We start from the raw sequence: 22493 nt of genomic DNA, 5'->3' as shown, positions 1-22493 counted from the left end.
ATCGTCAGCAGGAACACCACAAACGGCAAGCTAACGCAGCTCCAGGCAGGAACAAGATGGAAAATGCATTTCTTTTTTTCAGCTTCCATGGCACCGACACCTCTAGGCACTCTCCTTCCTCCCGTTGAATGCCGGCAGAGCCTTCTCTTTCCCATGCACTTGGAGCGGCAGTCGTCTTTCCTTGGCAGGGGATCCTGAGATGAGCTGCGATCCAGTGCTACTTGGATGGGCCTGATGATGATTTTTGTCGTCCATGCCAGTAAGCTAGCGATTATGAGTACTAGCAGGCTAACATCGGTAGAAAGACGCCACTAGTACTTTGATATGGAACACGTAGACGGCTGGCGGGGATAGTCACATGCGGTAGCTGTAGCAGAATTGGAAGAATAAACGAATACTCAATTACAGAAGCAGACCAAAGTCGTCCGACTATGGAATCTATGGTATCTTTCCCTTCCCATGAACGCCTCTCGACTATTATCCGCCCGCGATTAGTTCTCCGTCATTTCGGCGTCTTTTCTGTAGCCACGGGCGGTCAACGCCAACGCGACGAAGAATGGACTCTGACCCTGCCGTACCACATCCACCCTCTGCCAGTCACACACGTTTTCCGTTCCGCCTTGCGTTTCCCATATGCCCGACGAGGTCAATCGTCTTACTTTCCGCCGTACTGGCTCATAATTCTTGCGATATTCTCCGCGGCTCTAGCCTGGTGGCGCGCCTCACTGGCCGCAACGTCCTCGCTTCGGAATTCGGCGCCATACGCGGTAGGTTCGTCGGACGCTGGTTGGTTCTGGTACATCGAAGTTCGTCGTTGGGCGAGCTCTTTCTTAGATTCCTTTGACGAGTGCTTGTGTGATCCCTTCGAGGAGGAATGGCTAGAACCCGTTGGATTAGTACATCAGCCTGACGCGCATCTTCTCCCATCACACCCATCGCCCGGGGCCGGATCATGTACCCGCTGTAAGCTGACTGTCCAGAATGCGCCATGTTTGCCTGTGGGAAGGATGGGCAGTGTGCGCAAAGTTGTGGGCGTAAATCGTGAATGACTGATCTTCAATGAATCAGGTAGCTAGCTGTTCGTGAGGTTCCGAATCTGACCGTTGGTGTGTGAAGTGTGCAGGTTCCTCAGGATCCAACTTGGCAGGTTTAAATACGGCCAGCGTGCAGAGCGCGCGAACCATTGCTTTCCAAATTCGAGGTTTGAAGGAGACATAATACACTTCCGACCCTTGCATGGTTGAGCTTGGCCTAGGGGAACAGCGAGTGTCTTTGCAATGTGTTGCGTCAGGTGGAATGCGGCCGTTCAACGAATAGAAGGCTCAAACGGCTACCCGACACCAAAGTCGATGGAGTCGGCTCAATTACAATGCCGCAGTATGGGCAGTAACGTTGAGGGGCGGCGTGCCATTCGAATCGAGGGAGCAGGTCTCCGGCAGGGGGGCGAGGTTGCCGAAGGATTCAATCCTGTGGTCCAATTGTTGTCTTGTTCCTGTTAGTCCTTTTCAGCCTGGTAAGGCGTCCCAGTCTGTTCCGCCCCCACCCCAAGCACATAATGGGCCCCACAGGTTGAATGCTCTCAAGCAGTGTGCCGGTGTTCCTGAAAAGACAGTGAAGTCGGAATTGAGTCGTTGTGGTTCCGATGAGTTGCAGCTCATACATCGTGCCGTCTGTGAAGTAAGTAGATAGCAGTGGTTTTGATAGCATCCTCAACCTCAAGCACGGATGCTCAAGCCCTCTGGTGCGATGAGCGTGAGCACTGAATGCTTTCCAAGAGGTTTGGTAATGTCAAGTAACTGACATGAGGTGTATCTTTCGCTTGAAAGAACCATCAACATTGGTCGCCCAAGCCGCGTGGACACCTTTGAAGATCTTTCGCATTGTAAGTTGTCTGCAACGAAGCTGGAGCATTGCCAAGGCCGGTCCAGACCAAGTTGATCGTAACTTGCAATGACGAAATCCGTTCGTCCGGCTAAATCAGCCAGATAGGAGACTGATGCGCAAAACGAAAGGCCATCGAGTGTGCTGGACTTGACTTCAAGCTCTTCGATCTCTCAGGCGTCCCACTGGACGACCGAAAGTCCCGTGCATGAGCCTGTAAGTCGCAGGTATGCGGGATGAAAGATGCTTCCTATTCGAGATTAATCACTGATTACGGTTATTGGCTGTGATGTGAACGAAGACCTGCCAACTTTGGCAAGCGGGCGTTGGGACTGTGTGACTTGAGAGGGATTGGGAGGGGAGGCTCCTGAGGTGAGCTCATGCAAATAGAAGTGGAAAAAGCTCCACGGGCAGCGCAGATTGGATGTAAGCGCTATCCAATGCGATGAGCCGACTCTCGTTGATGTGGCGCATAAATCTGCCTTGCCGAGAGTGAATGAGATCCAATCGTCGATGAGGTGGTGATGAGAAAGATGTGTTGAGAAAAGGGGGGCGCTTCCAGGTTCCAGATGATGCAACGTGACGCAGGCAAGAGGCCTCCGCGCGGGGCTTGCAGCTGGTCGCCAGCCGCCTCGTTTGCTGCCTCACGGTGCCTTGTTCAAGGCATCCATGGTTCGCAATCTGAGAAAGGCGTCCGAATTGCCTCGTTCGAAGAAAGTTGTCCGCCGATGGGTCGCCCAAAACATTGGTCGCCTCGCGATTTCGGTGGCTGCCTGGCCATGTGTTGCCGGGTGCTCTCAGGTGGTCTTGCTGAACCGTAAATATCGAGCTTGACGAAGCGAGAAGATTGTGGTGAAAGTCGTAAAACTGTTCGAAGACCAGTTTGATCAGAATCGGCAGGAAATCTGTTTGTAGGTCTTGTCCAAAGTATGGCGTTCGGTAGAATATGGTCGATATGGCGAATTGGAATTGGGGGCCGAAAGAGTTCATTCGGAGCGCAAATCGAGAGGGAGGGGGACGGGAATGGGCAGACGTATATGTAGGGCTGACCCAAAAGCATGGAGTGATGCCGAAGACGAGAGAATCCAGGTTGCCGGGAAAGAAGTCCTAGAGCAAGATTCCGTAGACGTGGGATGGGATTCTCGAGGACTTAAATGAAGATGGCATCAGGACTTTACGTCTCATCAGCGCGAGAGTTCACATCCGGTTGGCTACGGCGGCGCGCAGGTATCCCTGGTGTGATGTGCTCCGCCACAACGGCCATTTCTATTGGCTCAAGTACGGGAATCCTCCAGGCAGCAGGGCTTTTCCTTTCAAAACCGTCCAATGAAGGCACGAAGCGTCCCCTCAGCCCTATACACTTGTCGCACACCAACCAATCAGTCAGCGAGTGATACCCTGGCCCGCGAGCACTGAGGTTTGAGCACCTCTCTCTCCCGTTACCTCTGCAACTCTGCATGACAATGTGGCTGGCTGCATTTACCCCATTGATTGCACCTGGTAAATTCGCTGGCACGGTATAGCTTGATATAAGGCAAGGCAAGGTAAGTCGAAGCAAGGTACCTTGGAAAGTACGACCGAGCAGCAGTCCGGCTCCCCGATAACCATGCCGAGATCTTTGGGGGCCACGCTTTGCCTGAAAGGGCATGGATAAACAGGTACTCGAAGGGAAGATATACATCTGACTGTCATGAGCGGGGTGTTTATAAGATTATAGAAGATCGAAAAAACAAGCCATTGTCTTCTTTGGTCGAGTGAGGTCTTGAAAATGTCATGTTGATCAAAGTGCTTGTAGGTAGAAGCCCGGTGGTGGCCGACGCCCCATAATAATATCGGCCCCACTCAAGTGCCGAAAGTGGATTGCCCGCGCCGGCCTCGCCAACTGCAGTAAGACGGTAGGCACCTGACTGTGTTCTTCAGGTCCGGTGGGCCCCAAGCTTACATAAGATCAGACACTGAAGGCACCTAAGGTGCCTTATGCTAAGGTTCCCAAGGGATTCTAGGCACAACAATCAAGAGCAACCTAAGCCTGCAGTGTTCCCTCCTGAAGCTTTCCCCTTGATACGCGCGTGTCCTTGGGTTCACCCTTCTAAGCGTCTCGAGCTCTACATCTGACATCACCTTTCAGGGAAAACACATGGGCGCTTAGGCATTTATGCTTTTATCAGCGCATAAGGTAGCTGGAGTAGACAATCTTAACGTAAATCTATCCGCCTTTTCAAACTAGCAAGTTACAGCATAGCCAAACAAACGTAAGGCGATGAGAATGCAGAAGTCAAAGTTAGAGCTCCTGGGGTTGGGGAGTCGCTACTCATCTACCAACCACTCATCTTGTGGTGGTCTAAACCTGTAGTCTAGCACCTAAAGCTACTGTCCGTCCGTCCCCTACACCTTTTCCACACCCTGATGAATGCCTTGTTTACATATGCCCCAATATACGACTGATCGGAATGCGACGCGACGCTGAACCTTCGATCTCCTTCACATCTGGACCAATGATGCTATGTACTGCAATTATTCCCCATACAGATACCGGTAGCCGACCTCAGGATACCAGTGTCGCGAGCTTTTCGTCCCGTCTCTGGAAACAATGAATCCACAGCGTCTGTTAGGAAGAGCTGCCTTCAAATCGACCAGTAAACTTGGCCAAATCCACAGCAATCCTGCCCCTATGTTGCGCGGCGCTGGCGCTCATATCGGTGTTCTGGTATGCGACGCGATAGATATTGCTATCTTCAGAAGGCGTCTGATTCTGATACGCATTCAGCTGTTGGCTAGGGAGGCTTCTCTGCGACGCTGCTGTTGAATGCGTGTGTGCCGATTTGCGCTCGGAACCGCTGCAGTGAGCCGATCAGTAAAACGTATGTTTAGATATCACAAGCGATGCAAAAAGCTTAAAACACGACAAGCATGAGAATTGACAGCTTTACCTGTGGCAGACTGATTTCCCGGCGTTCGGATCCATCTTGATCGCAAGCTGATACTCGCTTTATGGCAGTTGCAATATTGGTAAATTATGTCTGCTAGAAGCTGACTGAGTCGCTGAACACCCAGAGCGTAGTCCTTACTTCGCAAACATTGCAAGAAGAGCTTTCTTTGGCCACCAAAAGTTTCCCTCATTAAATACTAATTTGAATCTCCGAACAACGACGAATGGGAAACTATCGGTCAGGAAACGCAGTGGTCCTGGTCACATCCCGATTCCCGTCTCGTTAAGACGACCAAATGCTGCGCGGGCTCCAGACGAAAGCCAGATGAATCGACAACCCCTCAAAAAGGTGCAATCCCTCATGCGTTCCAGACTACATTTGCGGGGCAGATGCCTTCGAACTCGGGCGTAGCGGGGTTCGGCCGCCTAAGGGGACTAGTCGAGTGGTTGTGTCTAATCATGAGCCGGAGTCGTTTCGCAACGGTGGATGATGAACGTGTCCCAGCTCCACGCCCCGTCCGGGGAACATCATGCATGCGTGCATGGTCATGATGGTCACTAGCGCGGTGTGTAAAGTGAGAGCTCAAAACATAATCGACCTGATGAAGCCTAGGGCTAGCTTAAGAGCGTAGCCTGCTCGGTGCTGTGATATCAACTATAAGCCCAAGTAAAAACATCCAGCCTTGAGCGCGGGAATATCTGCAGAATCGAAGATGATTTAGTTGAGGTTAGTCTGCACCATGAGTTGCCACCAGGGTCATTCTTTGATGTTGGAAGCTGATTGGTATGTAAGGTAGCCGGCAGCCACCTGGGAGCACCAAAGGGCAGCGCTGAAGGATGGCCTGCCTGCCAGTGTTCCAGTTCTTGAAGATGGATATCCTGGGCAGGCATTCGTACAAAAAGAGAAGGTCACAGTTCAAGCTATGTCCCGGTCAGTGGACATCGTTTTGACACAGACATAGCATATCTTGACTGCGCGTGGAGGAGTGGTCATACAGCCCGGAGCCGAGACAACATGGAGGGTTGACTTCAACCACGCCCCCACCATCCAGAAGGAAAGCGAGAAACCTCCTTCCCGTTCAGTCAATTTCCTTCTAGCGGACTGGAAGAGAACTGGCCTCAGTGATGCGGCAGGCTGGGGCAGCATATTGTTGCGGCAGCGCAGCCGGCTATGAACGAGAAGTTCCGCGGCCTCCGATCAACTTTGATCGGGCAGCAAGAAGAAACAGAAGAAGAGACTGCAATGAAAGGGTGGGTAGGATGTGGTCTCAAGCCCCTCGACTGTGGCCCTTGACAGGGAGGTCTTGTGTTGTCATATCTGCGAGTTGCTTCATGCCGTTGGCATCCCGGATAGCGCCCGCAACCAGACGCATCCGATGGCCTACGTGGCCCAATTATGCCTTGCTTCAACGCCGGTGGAGATGACAGATGCTTCGGCTCGATGCAGAGTGCTGCTCGTTGCATCACATCCCCTCACTTTCTTGCTTCGCTCTCCTATTCAGGGCCCGTATCGTGATGCCTTGTGATGTTGTTCGCTTAGGCACCAGTGATCCGACAGAGCCTGACAGAGTGTTCCGGTTGCCTTGATGGTTTGCTCGGGGCAGCAAAATATCAGCTACGGTCGGGTGAATTCAACCGACCTTCGTCTGGGTTTGTGTCGTCCTCGGAAGTGTTGTCCTCGTTCGTTCGTGGTCGACCTTACTCAGCCGATTGACTAAGCTCGCTTGTGTGACCTGCTTTCAAGGGGTTCTGACTTTGTCTTCTCCGAACACATGCTCGGAGGCCTGGTGATTGTGCGTCGTTCTTAGATGGCAGTTCGTTCAACGAATCGACGAAGGAAGGATGCTGCGGATGGAGGATGGGGCCAAGTATGGTTTAGTGTAAAAGCAAATGTGAAATGAGGGACTACAAGAAGCTGGGGATTCTCTTGATAAATATCCGTTCGACGGTGGCTTTGAACTGGGCATTGCGCCTTTTTACACCAAGGGATCTTGCTCCCATTAAGTATGCGAAGAAGCCATCGTCGGATGTGGGGTATGTTGTGCCTTTCTGTGTACGGAGTAACTTGCATGTAATTTTCTGACTTTGGCAAGTTTCAGTGACAGTATCCGTACGACTCGAGGCACAGTAGGAAGCCCCGAATGCTATGTCTAATTGGGTCCAGCCACGATCTCGGTATCGATCAGACTGGCAACGCAAAAGATAACACAGTTTGTGCACTGTTTCTTTCCCAATCCATCCTTCGACATGATTCTCCTGCCGAGACAGCAGGACTATCCTCGTCCAATGAAATCTAAGATACGACATATATCGGAAGCGCCATGGACTCACACATAGACATGTTGATACAGCGTGGCCTTTTGGTCGAAAAGAGTTGCATGCAAGGCGTCGGATTAGTCGCGCAGTTGAATCCATCTTTTTCCCGTCTAAGGATCTAAATATGTATGTACATCTCAAAACGGAACCATCACAGCTATGACACAATCCACGATGTACTTATTTTGCTATTCGCGCGTGCTCCTGCTCCCTCACCTGGGGATACAACAGGCAGGCGAGGCAACTGAATTGGTTTCTAAGTTCACAGGTCACCTCGACTGCGAGATTATCCAGGCCTCATGATGCGCGAACGCACTAACGTCAGCACCCTAAGTCGCATGTCGATGACATGAAGGACCAAGCCAGTCAGCAGCTGGGCAGACTCAGCGACTTCCGAACGAAGGCAGTGTTGCTGCCGGTGCCACAGGATTCGACGAGATTGGGAAATAAACGTCCTTGAAAGAGATGAGGGTGATCCTTTCATCGGACATTATCATGGAGTCAAAGGTCATCAGAAACATTTGATTTAGTGCCTTATGCCACCTTCACTCAAGACGATCTTGAGAGCCGTGATACATCCTATTCTAAGTCCAAGTAATGCCTTGCAACTCACACATCCAATCCGAATGCCCAGGCTCATACACATCAGTAGGCCCATATTCGCCCCCCTCCGCCGCGTCCATGTTGCAAACATTGACATTAAAGTTGCACAACTGCACCGGCTCCAAGCCAACACCCTTCTCCGACACAGTCTCCCACGGGTTTGTCAGCTGTTCATAATCATGCTTATCAAAGCAGTCCGCAGGCCCCTTCAAGATCTCCTCCTTGGTAAGCCCATACGTCTGGATGAGCTTCTCTGCTAGCCGATGTTCGGGCACATCATCATCGCTATCGCGCCTTTGGAATCGCCACTCAGTCCACTTGCTATTCGCCTCCTGCCTACACAGGATAGCAGCAGACGAGGCATCGCAAGCCGTCTTATTGAAAGTGCGAATGATGTAGACATTCTGCGCCTGCATCAGCAGCGCCATGGCATTGACGCTGACAGTCTTATACATCCACGTGTCGAAATCATCCTGCGTGATGTTCGTCTGGCGGGAGAGGAAGCCGCCGCCGCTCAAGACCTTGTTGATACCCCACGTCGGATCATCAATGGGCGCGTCAATGACCTTTTTCGCGTACGTTCCGATCGCCTGCTTGTACTCGTCGACTTTGCCGCCCATCTGGCTCGACAGGTCGCTCCATCGCAGAAACTGGCCGCCCGCACTGGGGGCGAGCATCATACCGCCCGCAATGATGTTGCCTCCTTGGACGGTGCTGGCGATGCTGCCCGCGGTGGCACCAAGTGCTGCTGTGGTTGGGAAGGCGTTCAGGATTCCGTTGACCCATGCCAGGAACTGCTTCATGGGAGTTACGTTGTCTTTCTTTGCCGGCCATAAGTCGTCGACCACCTTTGCGAGCTTCAGGCTTAGGATGGTGGCGGCGTAGGTTACGGCGAGGTTGAGGTTGTTGACGTAGTTGTTCCAGCCTTGGATACCCATCAAGGCGTACCTTGCGTAACTCGTTAGTACAGAGAAGAGTGATGGGATAGAAGCAGAACACATGGCTTACCACCCAGGTAAAGTGACCGGTGTACACGGTTGACCGGCATTGCACCACAGGTTGACCCCGCAAAAGAAGTTGGGGGCACCTAAGTATGCTCCTAGAGCTTGCACATTGTCGGAAGAGTACTCCGTATAATGTTTCGCGGCGTTAGCGAGGAAGTTGTCCACGCCCTCTTTCTTCCATGTATCGCTCGAGAGTTGGCTAGGCACGCAGTTTGCACGCGGGCTCACGACTGAGAGCAGGTCGGAGCCAGGACTAGACGGCGCCGCGTCCACATAGACACTCAAATACCCAGCGCATAACGCCAGTAAAGATCGGACGTGCATGAGAGGCTACTATATCTCGAGAATGAACTGCCAGCAGTTACTCTTGGTAAGACTGAGACAAAGGCTAGGGGTGCCTGGAGGTCGGCGCCGAGGAGCTGGTCAATATACACTGAACGACAAGAAATATGATGATGGGCAGTGAGGCTCATCGAGGAAACTTCCCGGTGTTCAAGTGAGACATATAAGCATCTTGAAGTCGAAACAATCAGTCTTCATGTTTTCCGGGCAAGCTGTTTCCTGGACCGTGCTGTCTGTCGTCAAAATTGGCAAGCATCATTGCGTGATAAGGTGCAATCGAGCAAGGACCGCCGTTCATCTAATTAGACTTTGTTACGATACCATTGATGATGATTGACTTCAACACGAATCGGATATCAGGTCAAAAACTGGTAAGATAAAGACACTTTTGCGTGGTTAATGAGAGTCGGTCAATGTTGTGATAGATAAAGTTCCCACTAAGCTTGGATCACTATGGGTCAGGCTCGGCGTTGCCGCTTGGTTCATGTTTCCCCATTCGAGGATCTTCTGGGCAGTATTAGTGTAGATCCCTCTTTCAAGGTTTGCAGGAAGTCTGCCAGGAATCATATAAAGAAATTGATAGGACTGTAAGCAACTCATTCAACCACTTGGCTCCGCTATGGCGATAGCCACTGAGTACACAATTGGCTGTTTGGTATAGTCGAGCATCTAGTCGTTCTATTACTCGCAGATACCTATATCTCTAAGCGACTGAGATGTGATTATAGAATTAAGACGTTATATTTCAACTCGATAACGTTGCCTTTTTTAGACAGCGTATTACAACAACAAAAAGACATTCATCGCATACGCAATCGACATTGAAGCCAAAGACTCGACGCAACCAGCGCCTCTCTCTCTTCCCTCCATCTTCACAGAACCCAACCCCATCGCAAACCCACCATGAAGTTCTCAATACCCCTCCTCCTCGCCGCCTTCGCCACACAAGCCCTCGGCGACAGACACCACTTCTGCTGGTGCGGAAGCGACCAAGTCCCCAAATCAGACCCCTGCTTGACACAAGCCGCCTGCGCCAAATACCCGCAAGACAAGTTCTTCGGCGTCGAGGGCGGCGACCCGTCCGCGCCGACGATATCGAAATGGAGCGAGAAGAAGGCGAAGTGCTACAGCACGCGCGCGTGGCCCGTGATTCCGCATCCATTTCTCGGCGGGAACGAGTTTGAGGATGCGTGCTTTGCCGCCGCGGCGGATCAGGCTGTTGTCGATGCGTGTGGCGTTTCGCCTGGGAGCAGGACGGGGGTGAAGTCGTATTGCTCTGAGCCTTTTGACTGAGCGAATGTTTGCTGGGTTTGGTGGGTGAGCTCTCTTCTTGAAGTCTCATTTGTTGAGGAAGTCTTGGGCGATGTACGTGAGTGGATGTTGACACTTGCTAACTTTTGCCAATACCAGTCCTCCGCGAGTCTACTAGCGAGATTTGAATGACGGGGTCGAGCGCCTCGATGCTTTGGCGTTAATCGGATTCAAGAGAGAAATGTATTGATAGAACTGGAAATTAAGTATAGATCTCTTGTGTTAATCATGGCTTGCATTGAGTCCAAGTCTTTTAGATATAGCCTTGACAATCCTACAAAATTGAACAATGGAAATGCGATTATCTGCCCGATTATGAGAAGTCAATCATCGGCAGTGACCAAGGTCTCAACTATTCGCCAACAAAAAACGCGTTCGATAGACGCGTCTATGGAGAGTCAGTTCGACTGGCACCTTGGGGAGAGAGCCTCAATTCAACTATTGCCCTCATCATCAAGTCACAAAGCTGATGCTGCCGCACCGAAAGGTGAAGCTTCGCAGGCCAGCCGTCCCCAGCTGTAGACTGCACGTCACCACCCCGCCAATCAAGCCCCGGCCCACACCCCCTACTCCACCTCCCTTTATAACCTGTCAACTTGGTGTCTCATTTTGCCTTCGGGCATTTGGTCAATTTGAAACGATACAGAGAAGATGTAAGCACCATCCCTGCACCCCTCGAGTTCGAGTCTGGAAACAGTCACTAACTTTCCTCACAGTAGCATGGCCCCTGCACTAAGGATGACACGCTCAATCAAAGAGAAGCTACCAGTTTTTTTCTCGATTCTTCAAAATCGACTTTTCGATTGAGCGTCTTCTCTTTTACGAAGAGAAAGCGCGACGGTTCCCATTGCTCACCTCAACGCAGGTCTATCTGGCCAAGTCCTTGGGGCCGCATGAGAGGAGATTCTTTATTCACATCTCAGATGGGTAGTTGTTCACAGTACGCTACAAGGTTGCGCCGGACATGACCGGCCTGGACTGGCCAAGTCTTCTTTGGGCGCGCGCTTGCACCAGTGGTTCTCATCATTTTGATATATTCGGACAGCATTAGTTACCAGACCGTGTCGCTTTCGATGCAAAACAATCACACATTTGCACTCAACAGGTAACACTGCGCGTCAAGTTTTTCTCGTTGCATTAAATCGAAAGTAAATAACATTACAAATACTGTGAGGGCTGTCCGTTTTTCCGCCGCCCGTACTATGTAGTGGGAAAGAATATGTCTAGATGTGCTCAAGGACAGGATATCTAATGGTCTATAAGGAGCGTGGGTTGTGTCATTAAGTCGTAAAGCGGAGAGATGTGCAAATGAGTTCCCCAAGATCCGTCGTGCGTGATAAGTACTAAATCATTCTCATGCCTGGGGAGCGGCAGTGCGCTTGGGCATTTCCATGTCCACCCCGCGGAAGCGCATGCCACGCTTCTTCTTGGACGAGGTGGTGCTGGTGCTAGTCGACGAAGTCTTCTTCTTCTTGTCATCGTCATCAGACTTGCTGGTGGTCGTGGCCTTGGAGGTGATGGTCGAGCTGGCAGGAGTGGTAGCGGGAGAAGTGACCACGGGGCTCGTGGTGGTGCTCACGACCAGAGTCGAGGGCGTCGAGCTGGGGGTCGAGCTTGGGGACGGCGCATTGGTCTTGGTGGCCCAGTAAGCGTCCAGACGGCTCTCAACCTCTTGCTCGTTATTGTAGGGCTGGAGCTTGGCCATGTACTCGACCCGAGACTTGATCGCGTCCCAGCTAGATGCAGCAGAGTTTTCATTCTTGGAGCGCCACTCCAACTGCATGGGGTCGGCGAAGGCTTCCTCGTCGTAGCCAAGGTCCTCGAGCTTGGTGACGTTGAAAGCAGCCATCATCTCATGGTCCTCGTGGATGAGGTTGTGGCAGTGGAACATGTACACACCGGGCCAGGGGGCGTAGTGAGCCTCGACGGTCACAGTCTCACCAGGTCCAACCCAGACGACATCCTTGAGACCCTGAGACTCGTACGGGAAAACCGTGTTGCTACGGCCGTTGACGCGCTTGATGACGCGGAAATCGACGAGGTGGATGTGGATTGGGTGGCTCCAGCCGCCGGAGCTGTTCTCGAGCTCCCAAACCTCAACAGTACCCCGTTTAGGCTTGGCAAGGACGCGGTTGTTCACATCAGCAAAGATGACACCGTTGATACGCCAGTCGCTGCCGGTGCGGTGGAACAGGAAGTGCTGATCAACGCCGGTCTTGTCCTTGGGGAACGGCACGGCCCGGAGGGAGGAGGGGACTTCGGACTTGTCATTGACCGATTCGTCGCTGACTACAAAGCGCATAACCTTATCGGTGTGCAGATAGTCCACATCCGCGGCGAAGCCTCTGGTGTTGCGCATGGTGACATTCTCGCCCTTATACTTGGAGAAGTCAATGACAATCTCGTAGCGCTCGGCCATGGAGATGTAGAGATCCTTGACCTTCTGGGGTCCCGTCAAGAGGCCGGCATCGGAGGAGATGACTTCGAATTCGACTCTGTTGGCCTTGAGATCTTCGAGGTAGAGGAAAAATGTACGGGAAATGGCGGCATCGAGAAGACGGAAACGGTACTTGCGGGGTTCGACCTTCAGATACGGCCAAGGCTGTCCGTTGACATGGATAACATCGCCGTATAAGCTAGTCTGTTCGTTGGCAGGCGAGTACAGAGTACCATCGGAATTGTATTGTTTCGCAGAGAGAATCAGAGGAATGTCGTAGACGCCGTAACCGCTGGGGAGGCCAAGAGAGTCTTCAGCAGAATCGTGGAGGATGTATGCGCCAGCCTGGCCAAAGTAGGCATTCTCGGCAGTGTGGTCGATGGCGTGGTCGTGGTACCAGAGAGTGCGGGCGTTCTGGTTATTGGGATAGTAGTAGTCTTTGTACTGGCCAGGATTGAAGACATCTTCAGCCCAACCATCCCAAGGTGTGCGCTGAGCAAAAAAAGTTAGATGATAATATTTCAAAGGTGGATGGTTCTAAGCCTTACCGAAGGAGAGCCGTGAAGATGAACTGAGCTGGCCATCTTGGCGTGGTTGATGAAGCGAACGACTGCCTCTTCGCCACGCTCCATGAGGAAGGTTGGTCCAGGCGCTATGCCATCATATCCGACCAAGTTTGCAGGCTTGAGGTTGGGGTAAACTTGAGCGGTGAACTCCTTGACCTCAACCTCATAGTACCTGATCTTCTTTCCGGTCACTGGATTGATGATCGCCTGGTTGGGGCTGCTGAAAGTTAGCCGCGAGAGCTCTTCATCAACGAACGGTATAAGCTGCGGATGTGGCTTACTATCGTTCCTCCTTAGGAGGGGGAATTGGTAGAGGAAACTCGTAGAGCCATGTGTATGCGGGACTGTCCCAGTCCTTGGCGATGGTATCAGAAGCAAGAGCCAAGACAATGGCCAGAGACTGGCGAAGGGTGAGAGAGACCATGGCGGAGATGGAAGATGATATGCAGGGAAATGAGCCAAGAAAAACAGTGCAAGTGACAAGTGCTGGCCAAGACGGGTGGCGACGCCTTTGTAACTGTCAAATGCTTGGAAGGAGATAAGGGCGATGGAGAAGATTTCCGTTCGTAGGGACAGAACTCCAGTATTTATCAACTTTCATCTTTCATCTTGATCAAAAATCTGGGTGGTCGAGGCGGCGAGACCATGGACCGAGTTACGGCGATCCAGTCCAATCTAACGAGACCCACGCCGGCCCCCAGGTAGAAAGCCACAACGACAGCCTTAGCAATGGCGTGAGCCGGTGAATGGTTGACCTCGAGCGAAATGTTTCCCGCACAGAGGTTATCGGCTAGCCCTTTGGAGCCATAGCATCGCTAGTCTGAGCTGCTCTCTAAGGCGAGCAATATCCTTGGGATGGGTGGGCTGACGAGGGCGTACTGTAAAGCTCAATGGCCGACTTACGGTCCTTCAACATAGATCGCATCGTTCGGCGTCAGTGGGGCATGTCGTTGTCCATGCATACACTCCAAGGGCAGATTTCTGGACGGTGAAGAAAGTAGGCCAGTCTAGAAACACGCGGTAGATGCAACACTCTTGTCCGAATATGCCGAGGGGGGTCCAGGCCATCGGCAACCCAGGATCTTGGTTCAGCAGAAGCAGCAGCCAGGGGATGGTCGAGCTAGTCTCTAGCACGTACGATCCGTTTGGTATCTCGAAGGTGACCCCATCTGCAAACTCGTGGATCGAAGATACGAATAAAGAAGTCAACGGGCGGCAGCTACAGCCATCCAGATCCAAGCCCTCAACGTCGGATTGCTTCTTGTGGTTGGGTCAGTGGGTAGGCCGTCAAGACGAGCGCCACTCTCGCGTAGCGCGCAGTTTGATGCATGGAAATGTAAGAAAAGCTTTTGCCAGCCGGGCGCGGGAGGTTTACCTGACGCTGGTCAAGACGACATGAGAAGGCTGGGAGTTGACGCCTGGTGTCGAGGCCATAAAGAAAGAGCTAGTGCGGCTGTTCAGTCAGTCTAGGTCCCTTGTTCTTGAATCTGGTGTGGCTATTTCAGCCTCAGAACCTTCGACAATGCAAGATATCAATAGCGCGAGCCTCCTAAGTTGAAACGAGCCACTGAGCGAGCACCAAAAATGGCCCAGCGAGACTATTCTGGGATCACGGTACCGGCTCGAGCGCCAGTATCGGTTGGCGCAGGATGCCTAAGAGCTGATGTGTATTCAATGGACAGTAGAGGAAGAAGCGACTCGGAGCTGACATGCAAGAGGTTCCAGGGTACTGGGTCGGTAGTCTGTCGAGTTGGAGGTGGATGGGATCATTGACAAATCGGACTCTGCGTTCCCCAGAGCACGGGAGCAGGGATGCTGCCCCGGACCAATGGCTTCGGAGTTGTGGAAGTGTGCATCGTATCTGGTCCAGCTGCAAGAACATGAGAGCTGAACAGCTCGAAGCAGGCATTCTGTGCGAACGAACGCTGCGGGCCTCCACACACACACAGGCCTAAAGTCGGTCTTTATCGACGCTTGAGCCGGCTCTGATCGGTTCCCGACTGGGCATCCTTCCCATCCGATGATGGAGGGGTACACCCTGGTTCATGCCAACCTCATGTCATCTATGACAGGCAGAACTTTCTCGTTGGTGTCATTAGGCTGACAATGCTTAGCATACGGTGTCAGCAGCCGACCTCAACAAGAGGTTGTCGAAGGCTGGTTGAGAGAGCCAGACGCAGTCTTGTGGCACGTGATGCGGTGTGGAAGCCGGAGGGTGCGCTGCCACTGGGACTGGAGAGCGTGGCCAGGCCGACAACTTGACAAGACTATCGTACGCCACATTGACGCAGCTGATGGATGCTGCAGAATGCTTATTCCTTCGATGATGCGGCCATGATTCGACGACATGTCTTCTCGGCGAGCTTTTCGTCCGACTTCTGCGCAGAGAAGAAGCTTCGCATCGATATCGGATGGATCGTTGAAGTTCGGACAATGCACATCGTCTGGACTTTGAAGGTCTAGTAGTCTGATCTCAGGGGTAAACTGGAGGATACGTGGAGGCAGTGTCCATGTTTCGGCCGGAAATGGAAAAGATGAGAGGTGGGACAAAGCGTTGAATTCGCCGGAATTGGCGATGAGGTGAGAAAGAAAGGCACTCGGAGGAGGAGGGAAGAAAGTTGGGTGGGTGGGAAAAAGGCAGCAGTCAGTAAACCCAGGCGACACCTTCCCCAAGTTTTCGGTTCCTGGAGCCCCACAGTTTAGTGCCAAGCCGCTACCGTCGCTAAACCTTATTAGCGCTTCAGCCCGGACCAAGATGAAGCTTAATTATCTCGAGTTTGATTGGCCAAGCTCTCGTGATCGGGGCTTCAGGGTCCACCTTAGTCAGGCGCTCGTTGTCCACCTCCGTTTCCCATCGCCGCCGCTAAACGTCGAAAACCTCCGAGTAAACTTAACTACACCACATTCTCTGGCCGTGTCCTTCGGCGCTTTGTGCTCGTATACCCCAGGCTGCCACACCCTATCGACTTGCCAGCGAATCATCCACCCGGCAGTCGTGGGATCAGGACTCCAGCTATCCAGACTGCCGGGTCGTGAACAAAGAGGCCACACGAGCGGTTCCTTGTCCTTGTCCTTGTCCTTGTCCTTGTCCTCTTCGAAGCCGCATCCTCAAGCCCAAGCCGATGACCATGTCTCGAAGCCCCCAACGTTTCTTGTTTCACGCCAGACGTTGCGTACCGTATACGACGAAAAGCCTGTTCGGATGATTGTCAAAGGATACGCACGCGACGCGCTCTCGACTTCTTTACTGAGTCTTTGTCGTTTGGACCTTACTGTTGAACGGCTGCCCACCAACCTCCCATGCCAAGACCCTTAACTGGCTGAAGGTTGTCACAGTTATTCTTCGCCGTCGAAGGAAAAACTGTCTGGTGGCGGTAGACGGTTTTCTCGTGGCGTTTCCCTGTCGAGTGGCAGCCTCAGCTTCTGCAGACCCTCATCTCCCCATCCTGTGATCTACCAGCTATCCAGCCGTCCGGCCAAGAAATCATGACCATCCAACCGGAATCCTCATCTCCGCACAACTCGGTGTAAGATTTGTGGAGATCTGCATAGGACTACTGACCTGAAGTCGTATCTCTAGTTCCTCGTGCATGGACCGGCATACGGCCAGGCCAGTCTGCAGAATCGTGGCCTCGCCGGCCTCGTCGGGGTTCGCGATCCTAGTCTTTCTTGCATACTGCATATTCATCATAGCTCGTGCATGTATGTGCATTGCCACATGCACAAGTGGCTTCAGCACCATCCGTCTATTCTGGATTTATCCTCTCGTTTCGGATCAGCTCGTCTAGCCTCATGGGGTTTTCAAAAGAGTCACCACTCGCGTGCTAGTTCGGTACGAAGCCACGTTCTAGACCTTTCGTGTTTTAGCTGCCAAGCCTCACGGTCCCCGCGAATCTATCTCGGGTCTTGAGAGTATGGAAAATACTGCGGGGAGACACGATCTCGGCCGACTTTTCAGAAATAGTTCATAAGTGCCGGGCTTCATCGCGATATCTCGATCAGAATGAAGTTATCCACCACTCTCATCTCTCACAGTCTGATATCTGGCAAACTGGTCTAGCCGACTCAGACACATCTTCATCATGTATTCGGCAAAGTCGATCTTCTACGCGGCCTTGAGTGCTTCGGTCTCTTTCACATCTGTACAAGCACAGGTTGCAGACTATCCCTTCGACATTAACGGAGCGTTCGAAGGGTAAGCATACGTCCCTCCAGTCATATGACAGTATTTGGTGAACTTCAGACTGACATGGAAACTGCAGTGCTTCTGCCAGCACAACAGAATTCAACACCGGCGGCACCTTCAGGTGCAATGGCCACGCCATTACTGTGCCAAAGAATCTTCAAGTCACATTCCCAGCGGCCTTCATCCCTTTCAAGGAATTTGTGGGCAGCAGTGGCGGCTACACTGGTTACAACTGCGAGGTCACAGGCAATGTCGTCAACGGGGTTCCCATTGCTGCTCAGGTCTCAATCGCCCAATCGCTTCTGAATGGTGCCTCTGGTTTCGTTGATAGCGTGAACACTGATGGCCGGATCAAGTTGACGGACGGAAGCACCATCCGCATCAACGACCCTAACGCTATCTACTCCGTCGGATACACTTCCCAGCCTTTCTTCACTGCAGACGACGCCAATCCAAGCATCAGCTCTTTCTCTGGCTTTCCCATGTGCGTTCCGCGTAGCGCCACCGATGCTCTCTGCCCTCAGTCCAACAGACCAGATGTTACCCCTGGCGTCAAACAAGGACTTTTGTAAGTCTCGAAGCTCACTTTTGTCCGAAACTTTCTAACAATTCTTTTTCAGCAAAGCGCCTGATGCCCTGGTCATGGCTCCTATTGTAGCTGGCGATTTCGTTGAGTACTCTGGTGTTCAGTCCGGTAGCGAGATCATCGTCTACAACCTTGTCGTGAGCAACGTCCAGATTACCACCTCGGGCGCTCCGACGTACATCCGTATGGAGGATGCCAACATTGGTGTTTGGACCGCCGACACAGTCAACCAGGAAATCGCACAGACCAGAGTCAGTTACCATGCCGCTGTTTCCGCATCATGAAATGCCCGTGTAGCTAACACAACACAGTTCGTCGGCTATACATCTGACTCTGCCGCAAATGTCAACCCCATCAAGATCTACGCCATTGAGTACGACCCGTGCACTGGCGAGGCCGTCGATCGTGAGATCGCGGGTGTGAGCGTGCCCAGCACCGAGGTCCGCAACAAGTTTGAGTACCGCATTAAGGCGACCCAAAACGACAACTACGCCCGCGAGTACCGCGTCGTCGCCGGCACCGGCACCGTGAAGACCAAGAACGGTGTTATGGCCGGCCAATATGTCATGCCTGTCTCGGAATGGATCCAGCCCGAAGACTCCGTCCCCGGTCGCCCTCCCAGCCCGCATGACTTCCGCAGCTACGCCTTCTTGACTAAGGGGCTGGGTCGTGATGCCGAGGGCAACCTCTGGGGCCCACTGAACCCCTTCCCTCAGACTGGTGCTACCCTGTACGACAACTCCAAGTGTCCTCCCGCTACCACCCCTACCACTGGCACTGGCACTGGAACAGGTACTGGTACCGGCACAAGCACCACCCCTGTCACCGCTGCCAGCAGCTCGGCGGCGGCCGTCAAGTACAAGGATGTCGTGACGATGCCCACCTACAATTGGGTCTCATCGCAGAGCGGCACGCTCACCGTCGGCTGCCAGTCCAACAGCACCGACGATGCCGCGGTCGCGATGAAGCTGAGCTACACCAACAAGGACGGTACCACCACCGGCCTCGCCATGACCTCCGGTGGCAAAGGTCTCTGGAACTTCAATAGTAACAAGATCAAGCAGCCCACAACTGGAACGGTCATTTGCAAGAGCGGTCTTGGCGGCCAGGTAGCGCGCTGAAGTGTTTGACAGGAAAAACTGGCCGTTGATCTTTTCGTGGTTTAACTTTGGCGTTTTGTTTGGGATTTCGGTGCGCGATACCTTTTAGATTCACTCCGTAGATTCCATGTTTATGAATGATGACCACTATTGCAATAAATTTCCCCTATCGCCGTGTTCATACTTTGCCAGATGAGGATAGTCAACGCCGCAAGCTTATGTGCCAAGACAATTCTATAAGTCATGAGTAATCACTACGACTAGAGAAGTGCGTCGGTGATTGACAATATCAGTATAGGGTCTGGGGCTCGGACGACTAGCCACATTCTGAATTCACTTAGAGACCCCGCGAGTTTGAGAAAAGGAAAGGATAGCCGACTAAGTCAGTCCTTAGCGTTGCGCTTTCGAGTCATTTGGGACGAACAATCAATGTTTTGGTATAGATGAGGGGGGGGCGTTGGACTTTTGGGGCGCTAAAGATAGACGAGCTAACCACATGCTCTTTGGCTGCTCCGAAGACGTGCGGCTGAGCGTGAGAGGATTGTTTCGGTGATGTTGGTTACTGCGTCCCCTTATTTCGGGACAGAGGTTCAGGTTTTTTGTGGGGGTGCTTCCTCTAAAAGGGAATCTGAGGTTTTGTTATAGATATCTACAATCCCAACATCGCAACAATCCAGTATGGCTTTCTTTGTGATATAAGTCTGTGAACGTCTCCAAGAACGTTTGGCTCTATCATCTAACTACGTCAGTGGAAAAGGGGTAGCAGCAGAAAAGATAACGCTTCACGTCTGAGTCCATTTCCCTTATTCCTGGTCTCAAAATGATCAAAAAAGGTCTGTATGAATAATGAACTAAGCTGGATAACATATCTAGTAACGCCATGTATGACTTGTTGGAATATTCATCGAGGGAAGGCAAGTAGCTAGGCCGGCATCTACCCGGACGTCAGGGCTATGCCAGACATTGGTGTTTAAGTCTTTTCAAATCAATTCAGCCGACTTCTAAATTTGGCACGATCCTCACAAAGCAAGATTGTTGAGAACAAGTCCTAGTGTTTCTAATTTCTGATGCTGAGCAATAGTTTCCGTTCCCTATTGATCCAGTATCAGCCTCATCTTTATGGGCGGTGTGAAGTGAATGCGTGTTGAACAGCTTATCTGTTGCTAGTATTAAGATGACTAGGGCAAATCGGGAAATCCCTCGCCAAACTCTTGTTGAGGATGAATCTGTGCAAACTCCAGGTGATGAGGAAGCCTTGGATCAGGCCCAGGATGAAGCTTTTCCCGGTGACGGTAACATTTAAGACAAAATTGGAAGTCAGGACATCTCCGACAGGAGTATACCCGGCCGATTACGTGCTACTCATATAATACATGGCATTAGCAACACATCCATTCAGGAACATGAGTTAGATAGCTTTTTGCGCAAGATGTAGGAACACATACCGATTGACAACAAGAGCAAATCATTTGGTGATGTTCATAGCCCGCTCTTCCTCTTTCGTCTTTGAGCTTCTGAAGCTCCTTTGGGTCACTCGCCTTCGACAAGGCTGCAATGACATCTTTTCCGCTGTTATGGAAATAGGCGATTTCCACTGGATACCATTTTACCTTATCCTCTCTCACACACTTCACTCGGCCATTAGCACCGCTGTTGAGGAGGTGCTCGATCACCTCTACTTGGTGTTGAGAATCCTTCTGAGCAAACTTTGCTTTCGAGGTTAGACCTCTAGCGGCCCAGCAGAGTGCCGTCCAGCCATCCTTGTCAGCTTGATTGACATCGACTCTGCCAGATGAGAGAATGGTTTTGACAGTTTGAACTTCTCCGCTTTGAGCTGCCCAGTGTAAAGCAGTGCGACCGGTCTTGTCCGCCAAATTGAGATAGCCATCTCCCTTTTTGGAAAGGAGCTGTGAAAGGCCCAAGTACCTGTCATAGGAGTGAACGGCTGCGAAGTGAATCGGTAAACGACCCATCTGATCGGCAATAGTTAGGTTCGCTTTCAGTTTCTTTGAGAGAACCGTCCAGGTGCTATTTAATGGTAACAGACAAGCCAGGTTGAGCGCAGTGCCGAAGAATCCGCAATTTTGATCGACCTTTGCCCCGGCCTTCAATACGAGATACTCGAGAATCTTATCGGTTTCAGATTGAAGCACCCGCTCCTTGCCAAAGCACGCGGCCTGCAAAGCATTGCCCATAAAGCCTTGGGAGACAAAATTCGCATCCGCACCGCATTCCTTATGGAGGAACTGAACCATTGCCAGATTGCCGTCAAAGCATGCCTTATTCAAGGCGGTACCATATAGGGAGTTGTCCAAATTGACTTTGGCGCCTACCTTAATCAATTCCTTGATCATTGGCTTCATATCTCCCTTCTCCCAAAGTTTATTGAGTGAATGCGGATCGTCGTCTCCGGATCTGACAAGATTGATCAACGGTGTGCAGCACCTTTGAGAACATACAACGTTGAATTCGTCTCCGTGTTTAAGATGATGCGTGATCTTGAGCAGCATGCTTTTAGAATGTCCTTGGGTCGCATGCAGGAGGGCTGTGTTGCCATGATTGTCGACATATTTGTCATCCCACAAGAATCTTTTCGCTTTAACAGAATTGTCCAAAGCGAGTTCGGAAAGACGTAAAGGAAGATTTCCACATCCATCGATATGGAGTCTTGCGCCGCCTTCATGCGATTGCGGGCTTGAGCTTCTTTCGCTCGCATTGGATGTCGATGGAGAAGGCATGATTGGAGCTAGATGCTTTTGAAAACGTCAAAGAGGTCGTTTTGCTTTTGCTTTTTTGAGGGACCGTGGGCGATGTTGGAGAGACTGATGATGGGGTAGCTGTGAGGTTGCTCATGATGAGAGATCGTAGGAAGTTGTTAAGTATTTCATATCCAGTGGTGAAATTGATGCAGATCAAATGAAGCTCTACTGTTCACTAATGAAAGAATCGTGTTTGTGTAGTACAGAAGTAGTACGCGGTAGCAATCTGTCTTTATTCTCCTCCGAACCCAACCAGTCAAGCTGAATAAGTCAACATACCCACTTCCTGGCACCCCCCTGTTTCTGGCACCCACAAAAACGCGAAAATCCACCACAACCCAATGCCCACCCCCAACCTCCTTTTATCACAACATTTTCAATTCGCGTCCAAATGGGCTCATCTTTTGCACATGTCTTCTTCTATATATAATGCCTCAATATACCGAAGATCAGCTTCGTCAGGCTCTCGAGGA

General features: G+C 51.7%; 11 protein-coding genes across 11 annotated transcripts; 4 read left to right on the top strand and 7 right to left on the bottom strand.

Annotated features, from left to right (window-relative positions):
- Window positions 1-655: 655 nt before the first annotated feature.
- Window positions 656-990, bottom strand: CTAM01_13907 (uncharacterized protein; the record flags this gene model as incomplete). Its single annotated transcript, XM_060529909.1, has 2 exons — window positions 656-878; window positions 959-990. 2 exons carry the CDS (start codon window positions 988-990, stop codon window positions 656-658), a joined length of 255 nt encoding a protein of 84 aa, XP_060375492.1.
- A 405-nt stretch (window positions 991-1395) lies between these two features.
- On the top strand, window positions 1396-2121 carry CTAM01_13906 (uncharacterized protein; the record flags this gene model as incomplete). The annotated part of the gene is made up of 4 exons (XM_060529908.1): window positions 1396-1677; window positions 1708-1792; window positions 1827-1882; window positions 2059-2121. Coding segments are annotated over 4 exons (486 nt in total), but the record flags the coding sequence as incomplete, so codon positions are not given.
- Window positions 2122-4489: 2368 nt separating this feature from the next.
- On the bottom strand, window positions 4490-4714 carry CTAM01_13905 (uncharacterized protein; the record flags this gene model as incomplete). Its single annotated transcript, XM_060529907.1, has 1 exon — window positions 4490-4714. A coding segment is annotated over one exon (225 nt), but the record flags the coding sequence as incomplete, so codon positions are not given.
- A 2698-nt stretch (window positions 4715-7412) lies between these two features.
- On the bottom strand, window positions 7413-7610 carry CTAM01_13904 (uncharacterized protein; the record flags this gene model as incomplete). The annotated part of the gene is made up of 1 exon (XM_060529906.1): window positions 7413-7610. One exon carries the CDS (start codon window positions 7608-7610, stop codon window positions 7413-7415), a length of 198 nt encoding a protein of 65 aa, XP_060375489.1.
- A 100-nt stretch (window positions 7611-7710) lies between these two features.
- CTAM01_13903 (uncharacterized protein) lies at window positions 7711-9057 on the bottom strand (the record flags this gene model as incomplete). Its single annotated transcript, XM_060529905.1, has 2 exons — window positions 7711-8677; window positions 8738-9057. The coding sequence occupies 2 exons, from the start codon at window positions 9055-9057 to the stop codon at window positions 7711-7713; spliced, it is 1287 nt and encodes a 428-aa protein (XP_060375488.1).
- A 921-nt stretch (window positions 9058-9978) lies between these two features.
- On the top strand, window positions 9979-10368 carry CTAM01_13902 (uncharacterized protein; the record flags this gene model as incomplete). The annotated part of the gene is made up of 1 exon (XM_060529904.1): window positions 9979-10368. One exon carries the CDS (start codon window positions 9979-9981, stop codon window positions 10366-10368), a length of 390 nt encoding a protein of 129 aa, XP_060375487.1.
- A 1372-nt stretch (window positions 10369-11740) lies between these two features.
- CTAM01_13901 (bilirubin oxidase) lies at window positions 11741-13813 on the bottom strand (the record flags this gene model as incomplete). Its single annotated transcript, XM_060529903.1, has 3 exons — window positions 11741-13315; window positions 13372-13606; window positions 13671-13813. 3 exons carry the CDS (start codon window positions 13811-13813, stop codon window positions 11741-11743), a joined length of 1953 nt encoding a protein of 650 aa, XP_060375486.1.
- A 2331-nt stretch (window positions 13814-16144) lies between these two features.
- On the top strand, window positions 16145-16705 carry CTAM01_13900 (uncharacterized protein; the record flags this gene model as incomplete). Its single annotated transcript, XM_060529902.1, has 1 exon — window positions 16145-16705. The coding sequence occupies one exon, from the start codon at window positions 16145-16147 to the stop codon at window positions 16703-16705; it is 561 nt and encodes a 186-aa protein (XP_060375485.1).
- CTAM01_13899 (uncharacterized protein) lies at window positions 16213-17080 on the bottom strand (the record flags this gene model as incomplete). The annotated part of the gene is made up of 3 exons (XM_060529901.1): window positions 16213-16496; window positions 16685-16709; window positions 16952-17080. The coding sequence occupies 3 exons, from the start codon at window positions 17078-17080 to the stop codon at window positions 16213-16215; spliced, it is 438 nt and encodes a 145-aa protein (XP_060375484.1).
- A 391-nt stretch (window positions 17081-17471) lies between these two features.
- CTAM01_13898 (uncharacterized protein) lies at window positions 17472-19282 on the top strand (the record flags this gene model as incomplete). Its single annotated transcript, XM_060529900.1, has 4 exons — window positions 17472-17584; window positions 17652-18143; window positions 18196-18412; window positions 18473-19282. The coding sequence occupies 4 exons, from the start codon at window positions 17472-17474 to the stop codon at window positions 19280-19282; spliced, it is 1632 nt and encodes a 543-aa protein (XP_060375483.1).
- A 1509-nt stretch (window positions 19283-20791) lies between these two features.
- On the bottom strand, window positions 20792-21771 carry CTAM01_13897 (uncharacterized protein; the record flags this gene model as incomplete). Its single annotated transcript, XM_060529899.1, has 3 exons — window positions 20792-20810; window positions 20891-21507; window positions 21721-21771. The coding sequence occupies 3 exons, from the start codon at window positions 21769-21771 to the stop codon at window positions 20792-20794; spliced, it is 687 nt and encodes a 228-aa protein (XP_060375482.1).
- Window positions 21772-22493: the final 722 nt, after the last annotated feature.

The sequence above is a fragment of the Colletotrichum tamarilloi genome, assembly GCF_030869305.1.
Source record: "Colletotrichum tamarilloi strain Tom-12 chromosome Unknown Scaffold_108.1, whole genome shotgun sequence".
Classification (NCBI taxonomy): Eukaryota; Fungi; Ascomycota; class Sordariomycetes; order Glomerellales; family Glomerellaceae; genus Colletotrichum; species Colletotrichum tamarilloi.
This window is presented reverse-complemented; position numbering and strand designations above follow the sequence as displayed.